Source organism: Pelophylax lessonae (genome assembly GCF_965119305.1).
Source record: "Pelophylax lessonae genome assembly, chromosome: 4".
NCBI lineage: Eukaryota > Metazoa > Chordata > Amphibia > Anura > Ranidae > Pelophylax > Pelophylax lessonae.
Genome location: NC_138771.1, coordinates 575,920,209 through 575,939,045, shown reverse-complemented (window position 1 = coordinate 575,939,045; position 18,837 = coordinate 575,920,209). Strand labels below are relative to the sequence as shown.

Genomic DNA, 18,837 nt, shown 5'->3' with positions numbered 1-18,837 from the left:
CAGTCTGTGTTGATGGAGGAATCCCTCCCACAGTGCTATAGTGCTCAAAAAAAAAAAAGCCCAACAGGCTGGTTGTACTGAAATCAGTCGATGAGTTAGAGGAAGTAAACCCTCCTCTGCAACTTGTACCTATAGGTAAGCCTATGATAAGGCTATAATTACCTATAGGTACTGTAAATATCTCCTAAACATGTACCGTTTAGGAGATATTTACCTTACACGCAGCCAGTGACGTCACCGCGGCTCGGCCAATCAGATGGCCGGATGCCCGCGATCCCGGAAGACATGTCGCCCGTCATACAGGTAAGCGGGCGGCACGGCGGGGGCTCGTTCTAAGGTAAGTATTTCATAATGAGCTAGTATGCGATGCATACTAGCTCATTATGTGTTTCTCTTTCAGGTTGCAAAAAAAAAATCTATGGGTTTACAACCTCTTTAACTTCAGTAAAACCAGCCTGCCCAAAGATGGATTGACATTTGGCTGGTTTCTGCTGAACTGGCTGAATTTCGATTGGTCTAGGGCCGGTTTAAGTCCTACTGAACTTTTACAAGTAGTTACTGAAGTAGATTTGTATTGTCCTTAAAGAGGAACTGCAGTCTGCTCACATCATTTTGTAATAAAAACATATTTGCAATTCTGAAGCTTCCCTCCAACCACTTAGCATATTTTATATATACTGTGATTCTGTACTTGCCAAATATGCTGCAGAAATCTCCCTCTAGGAAGTCTGGCTGCAGCCATTTTAACTGTGGGCAGCTGAAGCTGCTGCCTGTTCACTTCCTGGATTTATACACCGGCGCTCTCTCTTAGGACTCATCCCTCCTCCCTTGCTGGCAAACTGTTGTGAGGCATGATGTCATTAGCCTAGGCAAATTACCAGACAGGGAGGAAGTGAGCGGTAGAAGGTATTTACTGGCAGAAAAAGAAAGTTTTACTATCCAAAGTTAGAACAACAAGGGCAGAGGATTTAATAGATGGAAAGATGAAAAATAACCGAAGGTCCGCTTTAACCTAGATCAACTATTTTAAAACTGAATTCTGATTGGTTGCTTTGATTTTTGAAGCGCTGCGTTTAGAGGTGCATAGTTTTGTATGCGTCCAAACCCAGCACTGTAGGAATCCCTGGGGCCATACAGCTGCATCTACAAATCAAAATGTGTGTTAGCGGCATATAAAAGGAGGACACGGCTGCATCTGTGGCCGTACAAATCTGCAGATTTTACGCATCGCATCTATAAAGGTAAATTGAAGAATTGTTCGTGTCTAAACCTATACTGTAGGCAAAAATCTTTGCAGGATCTTCTGCCAGCCTTGCCAGCAACAACCTGCATTGTGTGCATAAAATGTGACTGAAGCCAAACGCGCCACTTTCACAATCGGGGAGAAGTGCTGTACACATACATGGTCTCACACAGCCATTCATTTGTATTGGCAGCTGTTGGCAGTACGCGTGTTTCTCGGGGGCCCAGAAAGCCCAGGGAATTTTGCACCCCAGCACAGAGGATCTGCTAAGCGTTCCTGTATATGAGGCCTAATGAGAAGTTATATCCTGTGTGCCCCACATTAAAACTGGAGCAAAGGTGATGAGAATGTGCCTTTGCTTATGGCGTCCAATCAAAATGAAGTATAAAAATGTCGCTAGGTTTTGATTGGTGGCTATGATGAACACAGACACAAGATTTTCCTGCACTTTTATAAATGGATTGGTTTTACACATCTGCAAATATGAGAGTATAAGTAAATAATTTCTAGCCACTGTCCTCGCGTTATACTATGTCTCTACCTTGAGGGCACTCAACTAAATTCCCATAGAATAATTGGCACCTTACAGAAGATTAAACTCTTTTGGCTTTCAGTTAGATTGTTGGCACAACACATCTTTTGGAATCAATCTTTAATAGGTTTTTCTGGGTTTCATCCATAATTCCGCTTTACAAGGCTCAGTTCTTGACTAAGAAAGGGTTACAGAGCGCGGACTCTAACGCATCCCAGATGTTTCTTGTCTGGCTCTCTCAGCCCCCGCCCTTCGTCTCCTTCTTTCCTGTTTACTCAATTTTGTCTTTTTTCACACATTTTTCACTTATTCTTTCCCCTTTTGCTATATGCATGAGGTTATTGCAAGTTTCTTGCTGCTTTTTGTCTACATTCCCCCTACGTGACGGTCTGTTTGCTCTGCTGACCGAAGAAGACTCACTTGACCCCGTCAAGCTGAAATTTACACACCTTTGCGGTTTGACCTTTGCCCACCTATGCTTGCTTACTCAACTTTTCTAAATTTGGCTTGTACCTCCTCTTCCAACCCTCTGTTCAACTTCTCTTGGCTTGCAGGTTTTCCAGCAAATGGCCTTCCTTCGTAGGTTTGTGCTTGCCACACGTTCTAACCAGATTGTACAATCTACTTTAAATTTGCTTACAGCTATGAAGTGTAATGGCCGACCTGACTAATAATGTATGGAATGAATTGTGTAGGTAGGCCTTTGCACTACATTGTTGGTAAATCTAAAGGACATTGTGCAACCAAGTTGTAACATGGTTTGGAAGCAAGTGCTCGGAACCAATAAACATTTTGCATGAATTTTGGCTTAGGTTCAGGCCCATTTGGAAAAGGACATGGACTGTTGTAAGGAGCTTGAGTCTGTTCGCAGCATAAATGGATTGACTCAACAGACCTCTTTTTATATCTCAAGCACTCAGGAGCTACATCTTCTCATTAAATGTAAAGCAGATATGGTCAAATCCAACAGTGGGCCTGGTTGGTTGGAATTAAACTGAAATGGACCACTTGTGTCTGCTGGGACCACTTGTGTCTGCTGGGGACCTAACTTAGTGGTTGTAAACCCTTACAGCAGTGGTTCTCAACTCCTGTCCTCAGGACCCACTAACAGGCCAGGTTTGCAAGATAACTGAAATACATCACAGGTGATATACTTTGCTGGTCATTGATTGCAGTATTCTAGTCTGCATCTCCCCAAGGTAATTCTTAATATCTGGCCTTACATATATCCAGTGAAGTGACTGGCCCCAGGTGATACAGAGATGGAAAAATTCCTCCTATATAAGTTGTACCTGTCTATGTACAGCCCTCTCTCCTCTACATCCATTTAAAGTCCAAAATGTATACAGCTTGTATGTGCATTCAGAAAACGGGGGGCAGAGAGCTGAAGTTAAACTTTGCAGAGCTCAGTGGGGAGAGCTGATTGGCAGAAAGGGACAACCCCCCTTCCTTTACACACCAGACAGGATTAGAGCTGAGGCTGTAAATCACTGGCTGTGTGCTGAAGCTCCCTCCCCTGTCACTTTTTTTTTTTTTTTTTCTCTGGGTGTCCTGAAAACCTTTCACAAGTGGCTCATGCAGATGGCAGAGAAATGAGGCAGGGGACAGAAATGAGACTTGGGAAAGAGACAGAAATGAGACTTGGGAAAGAGACAGAAATGAGACTTGGGAAAGAGACAGAAATGAGACTTGGGAAAGAGACAGAAATGAGACTTGGGAAAGAGACAGAAATGAGACTTGGGAAAGAGACTGAAATGAGACTTGGGAAAGAGACTGAAATGAGACTTGGGAAAGAGACTGAAATGAGACTTGGGAAAGAGACTGAAATGAGACTTGGGAAAGAGACTGAAATGAGACTTGGGAAAGAGACACACTATAGAGGGATAGGCTTTCTTCCCATTTCATGTCTGATGTTTACAACCACTTTAAAGAGGAGTTTTAAAAATTAAGTCCACATCTAAAATATGTGTAGCTGCGGACTTACACTTGCCTATTAAGGGATCCAGCGCTGTCCTCGCCTGAGGCAGTTTATCACCAGTCTTCGGGTCCCAGGTGCAGCCATGTTAATTGTGGGAAGCCAGCTGGTGACTCCTTGTGGCTTCAGAGTCGGTTCCCCACTTCATGCACAAACCACACATTTTGAGTGGACCTGCAGCCTTCTGGGACCTGTGACATGTCCAAGAAGGTTTCTGGGAGGGAGGGGACTCTTATTTGCCAGACGGTGGGAGTGGGTACCTCTCGAAATTAGGTACCCAATAGATCCCCCCCCCCCCCCCCCAAAATAAAAAATTATATTCAAAATGTGGCAGAGAAGGAAGGGTGGAACTTTGCTTTCAGTAAACAATCATAGTGCGTTGTCATAGTAACCACTTCAGCTTGGCATTTTAGACCAGGGAAAGGGACCATAAACCGTCCCTGAGAATGTTGAATTGAACTGGAATGTTTCATAAAGCAGTGCAGCATTTATCAACTGAAGAACAGAAACTATATTAAAGCAGGAAGGGCCACACAAATGGGTTTATTTACTAAAACTAGAGGTTGCAAAATGAGTCTCACTTCTGCAGAGGAACCAATCCACTTCTAACCTCAGCTTGTTTAATTAGGTTTTGGCAATTAAACCTGGAGGCTCATTGGTTTCTATGCAGAAGTGTGACTGATTTTGCACACTCTAGCTTTAGTAAAATAACCCCAAAGTGTCCCAAAAAACATTAGTTTAATTTGCTGATGTTAGGGGTCAGCACACCGTTGACAGGACTACATACAAACTATGGCCGCCTTAACGGGTCCCGCTCTTCCAGCTGGATTTTTCCATTTATTTTATATCTTGGAGACTTTTATCCTGGAACAACCAAAAGTCTGATTTCCAAAACTAGTCAGAGTCTGGAATTGTAATGAGATCTCGGAGTATCCAAGACACATAGGAAGCCAGAGACTGATTCAGCCCACCGGGCTCCATCTGACTTGACTATCACTTTTGGTGGGCTGGCTGTTTTAACCCTCTCATCACCACTACAAGGCCAAAATTGATTGTTGCTTTACCACTGGTGAGTGAACCTTGTGGTAAGATGGTTTTAAGGTGATTCAGTAAACCAGTCTTTGACAGCAAAAAAAAAGTAAATTTTGGATGTACCGAGCTTCATTGTTCTCCACTCTTATTTCTTAACTATTCTCTTGGAATTCAGAGTTCTCCAGCTGAGAAAAATGCCGAGTTCGAAAGATCATGGGCGAGAGCCAAGAACCACAGCATGAGCAAGCGCCTTCATGGGTACCCACCCACTCAGCCGCAGCAGCTCTGAAATTCAGCCTCTTGCTTGTTGCAGCCTACTGAACAGATCTTGATATTTAAGTTTTTGATTAAACCAGATCAAAACTATTTCTCTGTGTGAAAGTTCTGCCTTTTTTATTTCATTATGGTTTTGCTGTGGGGGAGGCACGCAGGTGTCGCACTTTCCATCACTTGTCATATTGTAGCCTGTGAGCCAACGTATACTCGATATACAGAATTATTTACATTGTTTAAATTGTATGCAAACTCTAACAATCTCCTCTTAATTGTTCCCTTTTGAACTGTTAGTCGGTTCACATTAGCGCGACACGACTCCTTACTACTTCGGGGGCGACTTGTGCATTACATTGCACCACGACTTCGGAGCGACTTGCAGGGACTTCACATAATGGAAGTCTATGCAAGTCGCTCCGAGGTCGCCCCGAAATAGTACAGGACCCTTTTTTTAAGTCGGAGCGACTTGTCAGGCCTGTAGGGTCCTGTAACGGTCAATGGACCGCGAGGAGCGCGCCTTGTCAGGCTGTCACAGATCGCTTTTCAGAGGAACAACCAGGTCTGCCGCAAGTGTAAACTTAGCCTTAGACTTCATCAGAGGAGGACTGGGCAGGGGGGCAATTGCCCCCTGGGCTGCTCTGATGCCCTGCATCGGCTGCACCGCTTCTGCTACAGATTGCCTAAAGGATTCCTGGTGAAGAGGAGTAAAAAGCCCCTGTTGCTGACCTACTGAGTGCAGGTTGAATACAAGGACAGAGCGCAGCCCCCCCCCCCCCCCCCAGCATGGATGGTGTAAATTGTGTATGAGCAGAGGCCGGTTTAATGCCCCACTGGAGACTCTCTTCCCCCGGCCAGCCCCAACCAAGCTATCCCAGCTCCCCCCAACTGCCCCCTGCTGGCCAGGTTGGGAACCAGGATTCAGCCGGTGAGTAGAGAGTACCGGGAGCAGAGCTTCAGCCTGGAATGAGGGTCAGGAGGAGGACAGGAAGAGGAAGAGGGAAAGTGGGAGTCACTCCACCATGGACCTCTGGTTTGTACTTGCCCCCTTGGGCTGAAAGTTGTCAGTCTGCCCCTGGACTTCATCTTTGATCACATAATGGCATCTATCAGTGGGCTGTTTATATGATTTTGATTAGATTGGATTACTTTATTACTGAAGCGTTGTATTTTTGTTATTTTGAAGACATTTCTAATACAGTTTGATTACATTTACACTAGGAAGTGCGTGTGAATCGCACAGAAACACTGTGCAGTTCCTGCGATTCACATGCAGTTTTGTGCAGAGTAAATATCAGTCCTATTCATTTTGAATAGGCTGAAATCGCACCACACCAAAAGTCGTGCATGCACTACTTTTTGAAACGCAGGGCAACCGCATCGCATGGTACTTTTGTCCAGTGCTATACAGTATGGGCAATTGCACTGCATTTGGGGTTTCATTATCTTTGCACTGACCCCCCTCAGTAGATTGCAAGGGCAGTGTGATTGGAATGCAGTCTGGAAAGCCACACAGGAATGCAGCTTTCCCGTGCTGCGTTCTACTGTGAATAGGCCCTTGGAGTATTTGTTTTGCAAAATGGGTGTATTGTCTATAGTTTTACAACTAAAAGTCAAATGTACCTAGTTTTCTAAACCTGCTAGCGATTTCATCCACATTCTGTTATTTTAAACTTGGCAATTACTTAGTGGGATATTGACACAAGAATTCCCAGCTCCACCCAACTACTGCAACCGTTATAGCACCAATTTATGGTGTCATGCTCCTCCTAATGGGTTTTCTGTAATCTTAAAATAAGGAAATGGGGGATCTTGTTCAGACCTAACAGTTGAAAGAGGCAACATAATTATGTTCATATGGGGAACTCATAGAAACTGCCACAAGTTGTGGAAATCTCAACCCTTTAAAGAGACCTATAAAGCCAGAAGGAGGATCAGCTCCATTGTTGCTCTCCCAAAATTAAAAAAGCCTCTTTAGTGGGACATTTTCCTTTTTGTAGTTGTGTGAAGCTTTGTAAATAATGCAGAGCCTGGTATAAGGCCTCTTTCACACTTCTGCGACTTGTCCTGCTATTTGGGACTGCAAAATCACATGACAAGTCATTCTCCATTATTTCCAATGAGTACCATTCATATCTGTGCGAATTGAAGTCGTGCTGACTTCAAAGTAGTCCCTGCACTACTTTGGCCCAATTTTAATGCGTTTTTGAGGTCCAAAGACATAGGCATTGCTTCCAGCTCAGTCAAAATCGCTGGACTTTTGTCGCACAAGTGTGAAAGGGGCCTTACTGTTACTGTAGCCATATATTACAGTAATAGCCGAAAGTTTGGGATTAGTGTATATCTGTGATTTGTAATATGATTTTTTTGATTTTCTTTTCAGATGTCCCACTGGTTGGATTGGAGAATATTGCCAGTTCAAAGATCCATGTGTGCCAACACCTTGTGTTAATGGCGGAGTCTGCCAGAACTCTATCCGAGGAGTAACTGTCCAGTATGAATGTAACTGTCCCAAGGGTTTTAGAGGTAGGTGCTTCTTGTGGACCTGGAATTGTGAAGGGGAGAGCGTATTAATTTTACCCTCTTGTATTGTTCCAGTATATTCTGCAGAGTAGCTTTCACATATACAAAGAACAATTTACGTTCGTCCCTGCCCTCTAAATGTGCAATCGAATGTACCTAAAGCATTTGTAAACCTATCATGTAGATAATGTCCTTGGCAGGAGTTCTACCCAAAACCTCAACAAAGCAAGAGTATTACCCCCCTTGTCCACTGTGCTGTCTCATTGGTCGGTACTTCATCTTGGACTCTTCTCTTTTTTAGGTCAGGATTGTTCTCTCATTGATGCCTGTGCCACAAACCCATGTGAGAATGGTGCCCGCTGCACCAATTGGAATGGCCGCTACAACTGTACTTGCCCTGCAGGATACCAGGGCCGCAGCTGCCGTCTGGATATTGACGAATGCCGAACACCCGGGCTCTGCCAAAATGGAGGACAGTGCATTAACACCCCTGGTTCTTTCCGCTGTCGCTGCTCAAGTAGTTTTACTGGCCAGTTCTGTGAGGCCAACTATGTGCCATGCGCACCTTCCCAGTGCCAGAACGGAGGCACCTGCCGCCCAACTGGAGACCTCGCCTATCAGTGTGTCTGCCTGCCAGGTAAGGAGATGTCACCCCTTGTTTGTCCCTTTATTTTAAAATGTGTGGCTTTGTGATATGTTACTCTTAAACTTCTGTGTTCATAGGATTTGAAGGATCAAACTGTGAGATCAATGTGGATGACTGTCCTGACCATAAATGCATGAATGGTGCCACGTGTGTGGATGGAGTCAACACTTACAATTGTCAGTGTCCCCCTGAGTGGACAGGTAAGTCACAGCCACCTATTTGCTTAACTTTATTATTTTTTTTTTTTTATAGATTCCGCTATATATATATATATATATATATATATATATATATATATATATATATATATATATATATATATATATATTATAAACTCCAAACTAAACAAAAACTGTTACAATCTTTATTGCAACCTATTCATTTTGGTCTCTGAAGCTGGCAGGGCTGTTTTTAATTAGGGACTAACTTACTGTGATCTTGGCTCTGTCTTGCTTCTTTCTTCCTGCTTTGCCGCACTGTTGGCTGTTCACTGTGATTGTTGGCTTCACTAACCAATCACAGAAGGAGCTGAAGCAGTCGGCGACCGCCAATGCTGGGACTGAAGGCATTTCAGAGAAATCTGTTCTCCGAGCACTGGGTGTTCCTGGGTGAACCAGTGGAAGAGAAGATGTGCTTAGACATGTTATAGGAGTGGAGAAATGCTCATGCATAGATGGCAAGCTGCAGAACTACAGGCTCTAAATAGTGGTGTCACCCTATTGCCAAAAAGTAACTGAAGAGTAAGAATCACCTTATAGCCAAATTGTTTTACAAATAGTTTTTCAGGTAACACAGTTCGCATATTAATATGCTATTTGTTATTATCACCCATTCTGTATACTGCTTTTTGCTTACATGGTTACGTGAAGTATCATGCTTCATTATGACAGCCTCCCTCTGCTTTTAAATTATGATTGACAGCCCCAGCACCATGGGGTGCCCATTTATCAAATGCGTGACTGACAGGATGGAAGAATCTGCTTCGGCAGATTCATTAATGAGCATCACCCCCCATTTGCTCCTATCCAACAGAGGTAGCGTTTAAGTTACAGGGGGGAGGGGGGTGGCATTCAGAAGCAAAGAACCAGATTGCTGATGATTAGGCATTCTATGCAAAAGGAGAAGATCGCTTTTTGTAAAAAAATAAATAAAATAAATGCACTTTTTTTTCTTTGCATGTAAAAAAAAAAAAGTGAATTTATTTGTTTTTTTGTGCCTGTAAAGCACCGATCAGCAGATTGCTGGTGCCATGCAGATCTGCCGGTGTATCTGCTTGCCAGTACATCCTGTATGGGTAAGCAGATACAATCTGACAGGAAGCATGAATGAACTACCAAGGCGTTCCACAGTGCCATGGTAGTTCACTAAACACTACAAGCAGACAGCCGCAATGGCTGCCGGGCCTTGTAGTTTTCCATGATCAGAGCCCAATCGGAGATGTGCTTGGTGGGTGGAGTCCCGCTCTGCCACGTGTTTTAATTTTTTTTATAGCTAGCGGGGAGGGAGAACACAGCTAGCTGTCGCAGCGGGGATTGGGGTGGTGCGGGGTCGGTCCGTTCATAACATGTTACACCCTGACTATGGGTGTAACCTGTAACATATAATGAAAGGTGAACTTATCTTTTAAGGTAAAAAAAAAAAAAATTCTAATATCAACCCCCCCCCAATCGGGGACAATCTGCGTATACAGAACGCAAGTGCTTGTTATGGGGGCAGACAAAGAAAAGGATGACCCTGGGTGGGTGACCCAAGAGGAGGAGGTTTGGGGCTGCTCTATGCAATACCATTGCACAGAGCTGGTGAGTAGAACATGTTTGTTATTTTAATTAAAAAAAAGTTTGCTATTAATGCTTTTAAGATTTGGGGCTTTAAAAAAATGTATATTCTTTCCACAGGTCAGTTCTGTACAGAAGATGTGGATGAGTGCCAGCTGCAGCCCAATGCCTGTCATAATGGCGGGACCTGCTTTAACACTCAGGGTGGCCATACATGTGTCTGTGTTAATGGCTGGACGGGAGAGAGCTGCAGCGAGAACATAGACGACTGCGCCACTGCCGTCTGTTTCAATGGTGCCACCTGCCATGACCGCGTAGCCTCATTTTACTGCGAGTGTCCCATGGGCAAGACTGGTGAGTGTGGGATAGTTGTCTCATTTTCATAACCATATACCCTTTGCTTTAACAAAGCATATATATGAAATGTTATCATAGTGGTACTAAAAGTTGTTAATGAACCTTATCCTATATACAGTATATTGTGTGCAGTTATGTTTAGTGTTGGAAAGTCCAGCAAAACTTTTTTTTTTTTTTTTTTTATCAGTGCAGTAGGGAAGCCTAAAACCCCTGCAGCCAAATCTTTGTCCCTGTTGGAAATTTTCCCCTCATTTCCTGTATAATAAAAGTGTTGTCACCAGGACAGGAAGTGAGTGGAAATTCCTGTAAAGGAGTCCAGTAGCCATACAAACATGAGTGGTTTTAATCCTTCCCCACCAAAAAAAAAAGAAACAAAAAATCACCCTGACATACACTTTAATTGATGAATACCATTTAATAAATGTAAGTGTTGAGTATTTCCTTTATCTCATTAGAATCAGACTATCTTGAGGGGGTAGACCTGTACGTGTGACATCTGTGGTAGCATTTTCCCTGTTCTCAGCAGGTTTAGGATATTTTGAGAACAATTATCACATCAAAGCCCTGCCAGAAAAGAGGTGAGATTGTAAGATTTCGAGTTAGCTGACGTAAACTACTTATTTATCTTTTAATCATCTGCAAACTGACACTTCCTACAACAAATCTTTATATCTGTGAGAAAGGTTAAAATGTTATAAAGGTGTTGCTGTTTGTGAAGTTTCACATTGGTTCCTGCTGTGATAAAAGGGGGGGGGGGGAAGAGTGTGGGGAACCAAACACTTAAATCCTGATGGGGAATCTAAACCCTCATCCCCCCCTTTTTTATCCAAAACAAAAAAGTTTTTGCCTTGCGGTGTCCAAGAAGTAGAGTTTGGCAGTTTTGCCAAATAACCTCTTTTCTTTTTTTTTTGTTCATTGACGGACACAGCTCCTGATATCCATAACCATTGGGTTATTCTGCCCCCTACAGGAGTAGGACACTAGGCAGAAAAGAATTCTGGTTACACCCATGGGCAGTCCCAGGGGTATACTCTGCTTCATAGCCACTCAGTTTTTTTTCTGCCTAGTCAGTAGTTAGCCGATTAGGCCCGATTGAGAATAGTTTAGATATATATTTTTTTTTCTCCTGGATTTTTCCTTTGAGAGATACAATGGACTGGGCGATGGGCTGGATAATCTAGATCCAGTGGTCTTCTCAGTCTGGCCAGGGAGCACGCACAGACTTCAGCTCCACGCTAGGTTGGCTGCGTCATTGCCCCACTGAACGGGGGCTGGCCTGCAATTTAAACGCCTCATGAGGTTGCATACCACCGAGTCTCGGCCTGAATCGCAGCGTTCCTCCTGGCCGACAGCCCCTTATTTTCGATGGAGAGGGTATGGAGTAGCTGTTCCCCCCTCCCCCTGGAGAGTTTTGGGGTGGACGTGGGCCCCTCCTTGGGACAGTTGGACCCCCAGGTTCCCCTCCTTCCTGCAGCCACCCCCCCCCCCCCACCTAGTCCCTCATCCTGCCCCCCCAACCCCTCAAGGCAGGGACGATTTGGGTGGTCTGGCCACTTTCCTGGGATGGGGGCAGGGTGCTAACTGGTCGATGGGGGGCCGGGGGAATGCACCGTCAGTGACCGGACGATCGGCTTTGATGGGGGGTTGTACCTGGTGGGGGCTCCTGGCAGGGCCTTCCGTCCTGCCTGGACCTGTCCTTGAGGCCTGGTCTCCCTCGTGGGTCCCCGTAGGCCTTGTGCCGCCATTTTTGTAGCCTGTGTGATTCTTTACACGGCAGCCATGTTTGTGTAGTCCGGCGGCCATTTTGCAGTGGTTTGCCATTAGAAATAGAGGCGGCCTTCTCGGGGCTCGGATCTTGACTTTCCTTCAACGGGGGGTTGAACAGAAATTGGCCTTGAGTACCATCAATGGCCAGGTGTCGGCTTTGGCGGTCGTCTCCCTACGACCTTTTGGCCACACACTCCCTGGTGCCTACCTTTCTTCAGGGTGTCCGACATTTGGTTCCTACAGTGTGGACTCCGTTGCCGCCGTTGGATCTTAATTTGGTGTTTTCAGCTCTACAGAAGCCTCCCTTTGAAAATATTCTCCAGATTCCCCTGCTTACACTGTCCCAGAAGGTGGCCTTTTTAGTGGCTATCCCCTCTGCGCGCTGGGTGTCGGAACTGGCCGCATTCTCCTGTCATTCACCTTACCTGGTGATTCACAGGGATAAAGTGGTTCTTTGCCCCTGTCCGTCGTCCCTTCCAAAGGTTGTCTCTGATTTTCATTTGAATGAAGACCTTGTGTTGCCTTCCCTGTGTCCCTGGCCTAAACATCCAAAGGAAATTGCCTTGCATGCCTTGGATGTGGTCTGGGCAATTAGGGTGTACCTGGCAGCTACGGAGACTTTCAGGAACTCGGACTCTTTGTGTTAACGGATGATCCTCGAAGGGCTGGCCATTTCCTCTGCAACCATTTCCTGATGGATCAGACAGACAGTGGTTCAGGCCTATTCCATCAGGGGTCAGGTTCCTCCTTTCCCTGTCAAGGTGCACTCGACTAGGGTGCTTAGAGACTCCTGGGCTTTCCATCATAAGGTGTCAGTGAGGCAGGTTTGCAAGGCGGCCACATGGTCGCTGATGAACACTTTTACAAAGTTTTATAAATTAGATGTGTTGGCGTCTGCGGATGCTTGTTTTGCAGGCTGCTGTTTGAGGACCTGTTCCTCTTTGGGGGGGGGGGGGGTGTTGGGCTCCAGTTGTTTGGTTGAGCTCCTGTTGATTGGTTGGATTGGTTGGATAATGTTTCTAGCCTTGAATTTTTTTTTTTTTTTTGTTCCCACTCCTCATGTTTAACACTGCTTTGGGATGTCCCAATGGCTATGGAAATCAGGAGCTGTGAACCAAAGAGAAAATGGGATTTTTGACGTATAATCCATTTCTCTGATGTTCATTGACGGACACAGCACCCACCCCTCTGTGGAGTTAGCATTCTCCTGACACTGCTTAAAAAAACTGAGTGGCTATAGCAGAGAGAGAAAGTATACCCCCTGGGGCTGCTCCTGGGTGTAGCCAGAATTCTTTCCTGCCTAGTGTCCTACTCCTGTAGGGGGCAGTATAACCCAATGGTTATTGATATCAGGAGCTGTGTCCGTCGAACATCAGAAATGGTTTTTGCAGTAAGTTAAAAAAAAAAAAATTTGATGGGCTGCCAGTTCATCTTTTTCCACCCATGTAATGCAATGCATATGTGTTTGCAATATGCATCCATGGGCAGCAGAGGTTTCTGTACAGCGCATACACTCACTATGGACTCTGAGAACAGACTGAGCTGTCACAGCTCCCGGTCTCTAGTAGTGATTGAGAGCCGGTCAGGCAGTCAGTGGTTACATGATCAGGCAGACCTCCCACCGCTGTCCCCTCAACCGGGCCTAATCGCCTAATTAAAGGGACACCAGGGCTGGGTGGGAAGGGGTTAAAACACCTTTTTCAGTTTCCTTTTAACCTTTTGTTAAAGAAGAATTTTCCGAAACAATGGCTGGAAATCCCTTTATTCTCATTCATTTATAAGTGGTCTTGTGGCTGCTTATTTGTTTTCTGAGCAAAGAGGTTGGAGGGGACAGGGCCTTTTATTTGTGATTTGCTTAGCAGCACTGCTGTGAGAATAAATGAAAATAAGGCTTCTTGATGAAGGCCGTGTCAATCAAGTGCCATTATCCACCTTGCCAGGTGGTGCTACCTGTGACGTAAGCATCTTGGAGAGTAGCGTAAACCAGAGGCAGCTTTTTTTAGAAATAAAGATCCAAAACATGACATGCACATTGTGGTGGTGCCGCTGTGGAGGTAGGATGACCCTGTATATCGTGGACACTGCAAAGCAGGAAGAGTGCCTCACTGGCAGGATCAACAGGTATTTTTTAACCAAATGTAAGATATATATATATATATATATATATAATATATGAAGAAAGAGAGGTGATCGTGAAAACTATGTTGGTATGGTGGGCAGAAATTTTCCAGTGCATAGCAGTCTCCCTGACTATTCGTCCCATAGAAGATTAACAGACATATGTTAAGTCGTCTTTGACCTAGCTTGGCTGCTAACCTAAACAATAGATGGTGTGACAAACTGACATACACTTTGAAATATACTATATTTATGCAAGTATTATTTCAATTTAAATGGTAATCCAGTATAACAGCATGTTGCAGAATTAATTTGTTTACCTACTTCTCTTCTCTTTGCCAGGCCTCCTGTGTCATTTGGAGGATGCATGTGTTAGTAATCCGTGCCACAAGGATGCCATGTGCGACACTAACCCAGTGAACGGGCGAGCAATCTGCACATGTCCGCCTGGTTTTACTGGGGGTGCTTGTGACCAAGATGTGGATGAATGCTCAATAGGTATGTATTTGCATACAGTCCTCCTCATCTAGCTGCAAAGAATGTTGTGTAGTACACTGATTGACCATGGATAGGGGCTAGATAGAATATTAAGAACATTTACACGCAAACTTTGTATGTGCTGGACTGAAAATGGGAATACACCTCTTGCAGTGGCCAATGTTTGTATTCACCCAAAAATGTCATAACTATACAAAGATTACCGCTTGAGCTTTCTCTGAGAAAACCTATCCAAAAGGAAACAAAGATGCTTTTGCTGGTTTGTTTTTGAAGAGGCAAACTCTGATTCTGTCATCCCTTACTATTGCTTCACAGTTTTGTTAGTGACTAACCCAGAACAATGCTGTGTTCTACTACAGTAGTGCAGGACCAGTACCTGGCTATGCTGTCCACCTAAATTACAAGACTGGCTGAGTGAGGATAATTGCATGTTCTTTGGTGAAGTGCAATAGAACCTTCTTAAAACTGAACAAAAACGGGTTCTCTTAAGAGTGCCAGCATACATAAAAAAAGCATGACCCTTGCAAAATATAATAACACGCTTACATAGAGCATTGGCCAGGAACATAATTGACTGTGAGACACTGATTTCTTTTTTTTTTTTTTTTTGAAACAGAAGGTGTCTACATGTTGTATGTCCATCACAAATCCCCAAACAAGGATTTTATTCTTCATTTTAGATTAATGGGTAATGCCTTGCAAATCATTCAGGACCCTTTTTGGCAACTGCATATTCAGAACATCTGGTTTAGAACCAATAACGGCCTAGTTCAGTGGAGATTTTTTGGTAACTTTTGACCAACGCACACCAAAATTCCTTCTGGTTGTACTTTCTGATTGCGCTGTATACTGTATTTCAGAGGCATATTTGGCTTTGCATCTGGAGTTATGCTTTAAGAAACACCTGTCAGACTTAAACAAAAAAAAAAAAGTGTGTGTGTATATGTGTATGTGTGTATGTGTGTATATGTATATTATAATGTACAGAAACGCAGACCCACACTGTGTTTGTGGTCTTCAGTCCGTATACGGCTTTCTCCAGTCTGGACATATATAGAGATTCCAGCCGCCCTACGTACAAAAACTAGCCTGAACTTAGCTTGTATGTGACTGAAAGCAACTAACTTTATTGAAACACCAGCACAAACAGATATACACTGTGGGGAAAACCCCCCTCCCCCTTAGCAGCCAATCCACATACACACATACATCCCATAATAAGTTGATTTTTAAGGCAGACAGAACAATAGAACAAAGGAATGCAGGTACTTGACAATAACAAACCCCACCTGCCTCACTAGCAAGGGTCTGAGATACTCCTGCAATCATTTGAAAAGTCAAATTGTTTCATCTTCATATATTTCCTGAGGGACACTGTTCAGAAATATTGTCCCACGTGAAAGAGCCCTTCACTCTTTCAACACAAACCACACATATAGAACCCAGATGTGTGTATGTAGGTCCATGTCAGCCTGGGCTTGAATAACACTGCAGGTCATTCAACCCTAATTAAAGACTGAGGATGTCTATTGGTGAAAAATTACGGTTTAAAAAAAGGCGATCAAAAGTTGCCTTTTTTTTTTTTTTAACTGCAGTTGAGGTTTAAATTTAAATTAAATATGCACTTTCTTCTCTGCAGGTGCCAACCCCTGTGAGCACTTTGGTCGTTGTGTGAATACTCAGGGATCTTTCCAGTGCCAATGCGGTCGGGGTTACACTGGTCCTCGATGTGAAACTGATGTCAATGAGTGCTTGTCCACCCCCTGCCAGAATGATGCTACCTGCCTGGACCGGATAGGGGAATTCACCTGTATTTGTATGGCAGGTAAGTTGCTCCATTCCAGATTAGACAGGTGTATGTCTGTTGCCAGTATATTTTGTAATACTGACGTTCTTTATTCTCTTGTTTTCCTCCTCAGGCTTTACTGGTACATTTTGTGAGCTCAACATTAATGAATGTGACAGCAGTCCATGTGTTAATGGAGGCGTTTGTAAGGATATGGTAAATGGATTCACCTGCAGCTGTCCTGCGGGTAAGCATTCTTTCCTTAAATTTTGCTCACACTTAGTTACTTTCTGATAATTCTTCTAGCCTGTGACACAGGGAGGGGGGGTAATTTACTAAAATTGGAAAGTGAAAAATCTGGTGCTGCTCTGCATCATAGAAACCAATAAGCGTTCAGGTTTTATGTCAAAGCTCAATTTACCAAGCTGAAGTTAGAAGCTAATTGGCTATTATGCGCAGCTGCACCAGATTCTCAGTACACCAGTTTTAGTAAAACTACCCCAGAGTGTTTTGGGGCTCACTTTATGCCATATTCTGATATCATACATTCTGTTTAAAATGGCTATTTTCCATAGCACATCAGAAAGCCAATTGGTTGTACCATCAAACTTTTTATATACCTCAGTGCTTTTATAAACGTAATCTCAGTCAGACTTGGCTGTGTTTTCACCTTTGTGACTAAGAGGCAGACTTGTACCATGCCCTGTGGCCTTGGATACGGCCATTTTGGTCACAAGTATGTGGACTTCTTGAAACAGGCTTGGGTCTCTCGAATGCCCAATGTCCCAAGATTTGCTTTTGAAGGGTGGTGAAGGATCTACAGATGAGTTCCCATGCCAAAAAAACTGCTACGCATATTCTATTTCAATGCAAAGATTATTCTGGTCACCTGGAAGAAATCCCTCCTGCCAACGCTTTCAGAACGGAAGAATCTGATCAATGCAGCCCTTCTACTACACCAACTTATCTATACTACTAGGAGCGCTCATGAACTATTTAATAAAATATGGGGTCCCAAACTAATTCACTCCTTACTGTTTGACCTACCTGGGTTTCCTCTAGACCACTGCTTTATGCTGTATATTTCATTTGGATATTTTCCAACTATGTACTATGGAAGAAGGTTTCAGTTTGTAATGACTATGCAATATATATGACACACTGTTGATGGGTAATAAGGTTTTATTGTAATTGTATTAGAGTATTTTCTTGTTACATATTTTGTTACTTTTGTTAATGTATCTGAAGCTGAAACGGCTGGTAATATGTAAATTGACTGCCCTGTTGATCTCCTAAATAAGACACTAAGTATAATGTGTTGTCTGTGCCTGCCATGCATAAGAATAATTGGTGCCCATATTTGTGTGCGGTCTGTGCTCACCCCACCATTATATCAACATAAATGGTGTATGACGCATGGGAAAGCTTCAGCAGCCTTCCATCTAAATTCAAAGGGGTCCAATTTATATTTTTTCCCATTCCTGACTGGTTGGGTTTTTAAAATTACACTATTGATGTTCTTTAGGTCACTCTATTACAGTTTGCAGTTTTCGTATCTCCATCTAAGATTCTGTTTAGCTGAATTGAAGGAGAGAATGAAATTGTGTTATACAGCTAAAAGAATTTGCTATCCTTCAGTATGCGTTTTTAGAATGATTTTCCTGTGAGAATTTAATGGAGCGACATTCTTCACAGCCTATACAAGTTGGTGAATGCCTTTCATATGTGTGTATTTAACCATGCATCTTCTTTAGGTTTCTCAGGCTCCATGTGCCAGATTGACATTGATGAGTGTGCCAGCACTCCATGTAAGAACGGAGCCAAGTGCGTGGATAGACCCAACGGTTACGAGTGTCGTTGTGCGGAGGGTGAGTTCTTCGCTGCTGGTTATCTGACTGAGGGTAGCCTTACTCCTGGGGTCTGTCTCTGATGCTGTATCCTGTTCTCTCTCACGCTCTCTGGATGTCTCTTTATATGTTCAGGGAGGTAAGTCTTGTCTGTAGATTTCCATCTGCTCTGTCTGCCTGCAGCTCGCTTCCTCCCAATCCTCCCTCCGGCCTAGCTGGTGCAGTGTGCTGTGCTTCATGCTCCATCTTCTGCTTTGCCAGGCCAGGGTTCCTCAGTGGCCATGCTCAGCTTTTAGCGCCATGCTTGGTTTTCAGCTCCTCCATGGCCCTCTACTATCGGCTCATCTAAAGACATCTGCTGTTTTGGCTCTTCCATTTTGGCATGTTTTTGCTTGTTTCAGCTTCCTCCTACCGTATCTCTGCCATCTTTTCTTCCATCACCTGTCATTGATTGTTCTTGCATCTCTC

General features: G+C 43.9%; 1 protein-coding gene across 1 annotated transcript in view; it reads left to right on the top strand.

Annotated features, from left to right (window-relative positions):
- The window catches only part of NOTCH3 (notch receptor 3), a 145,691-nt gene that overhangs the window by 87,136 nt on the left and 39,718 nt on the right, over positions 1-18,837 (top strand). The window contains exons 3-10 of the mRNA XM_082253292.1: positions 7,436-7,578; positions 7,877-8,212; positions 8,299-8,421; positions 10,117-10,350; positions 14,581-14,736; positions 16,376-16,561; positions 16,656-16,769; positions 18,277-18,390. Coding sequence (XP_082109418.1) covers positions 7,436-7,578; positions 7,877-8,212; positions 8,299-8,421; positions 10,117-10,350; positions 14,581-14,736; positions 16,376-16,561; positions 16,656-16,769; positions 18,277-18,390 — 1,406 coding nt within the window. The remainder of the gene's footprint in view (positions 1-7,435; positions 7,579-7,876; positions 8,213-8,298; positions 8,422-10,116; positions 10,351-14,580; positions 14,737-16,375; positions 16,562-16,655; positions 16,770-18,276; positions 18,391-18,837) is intronic.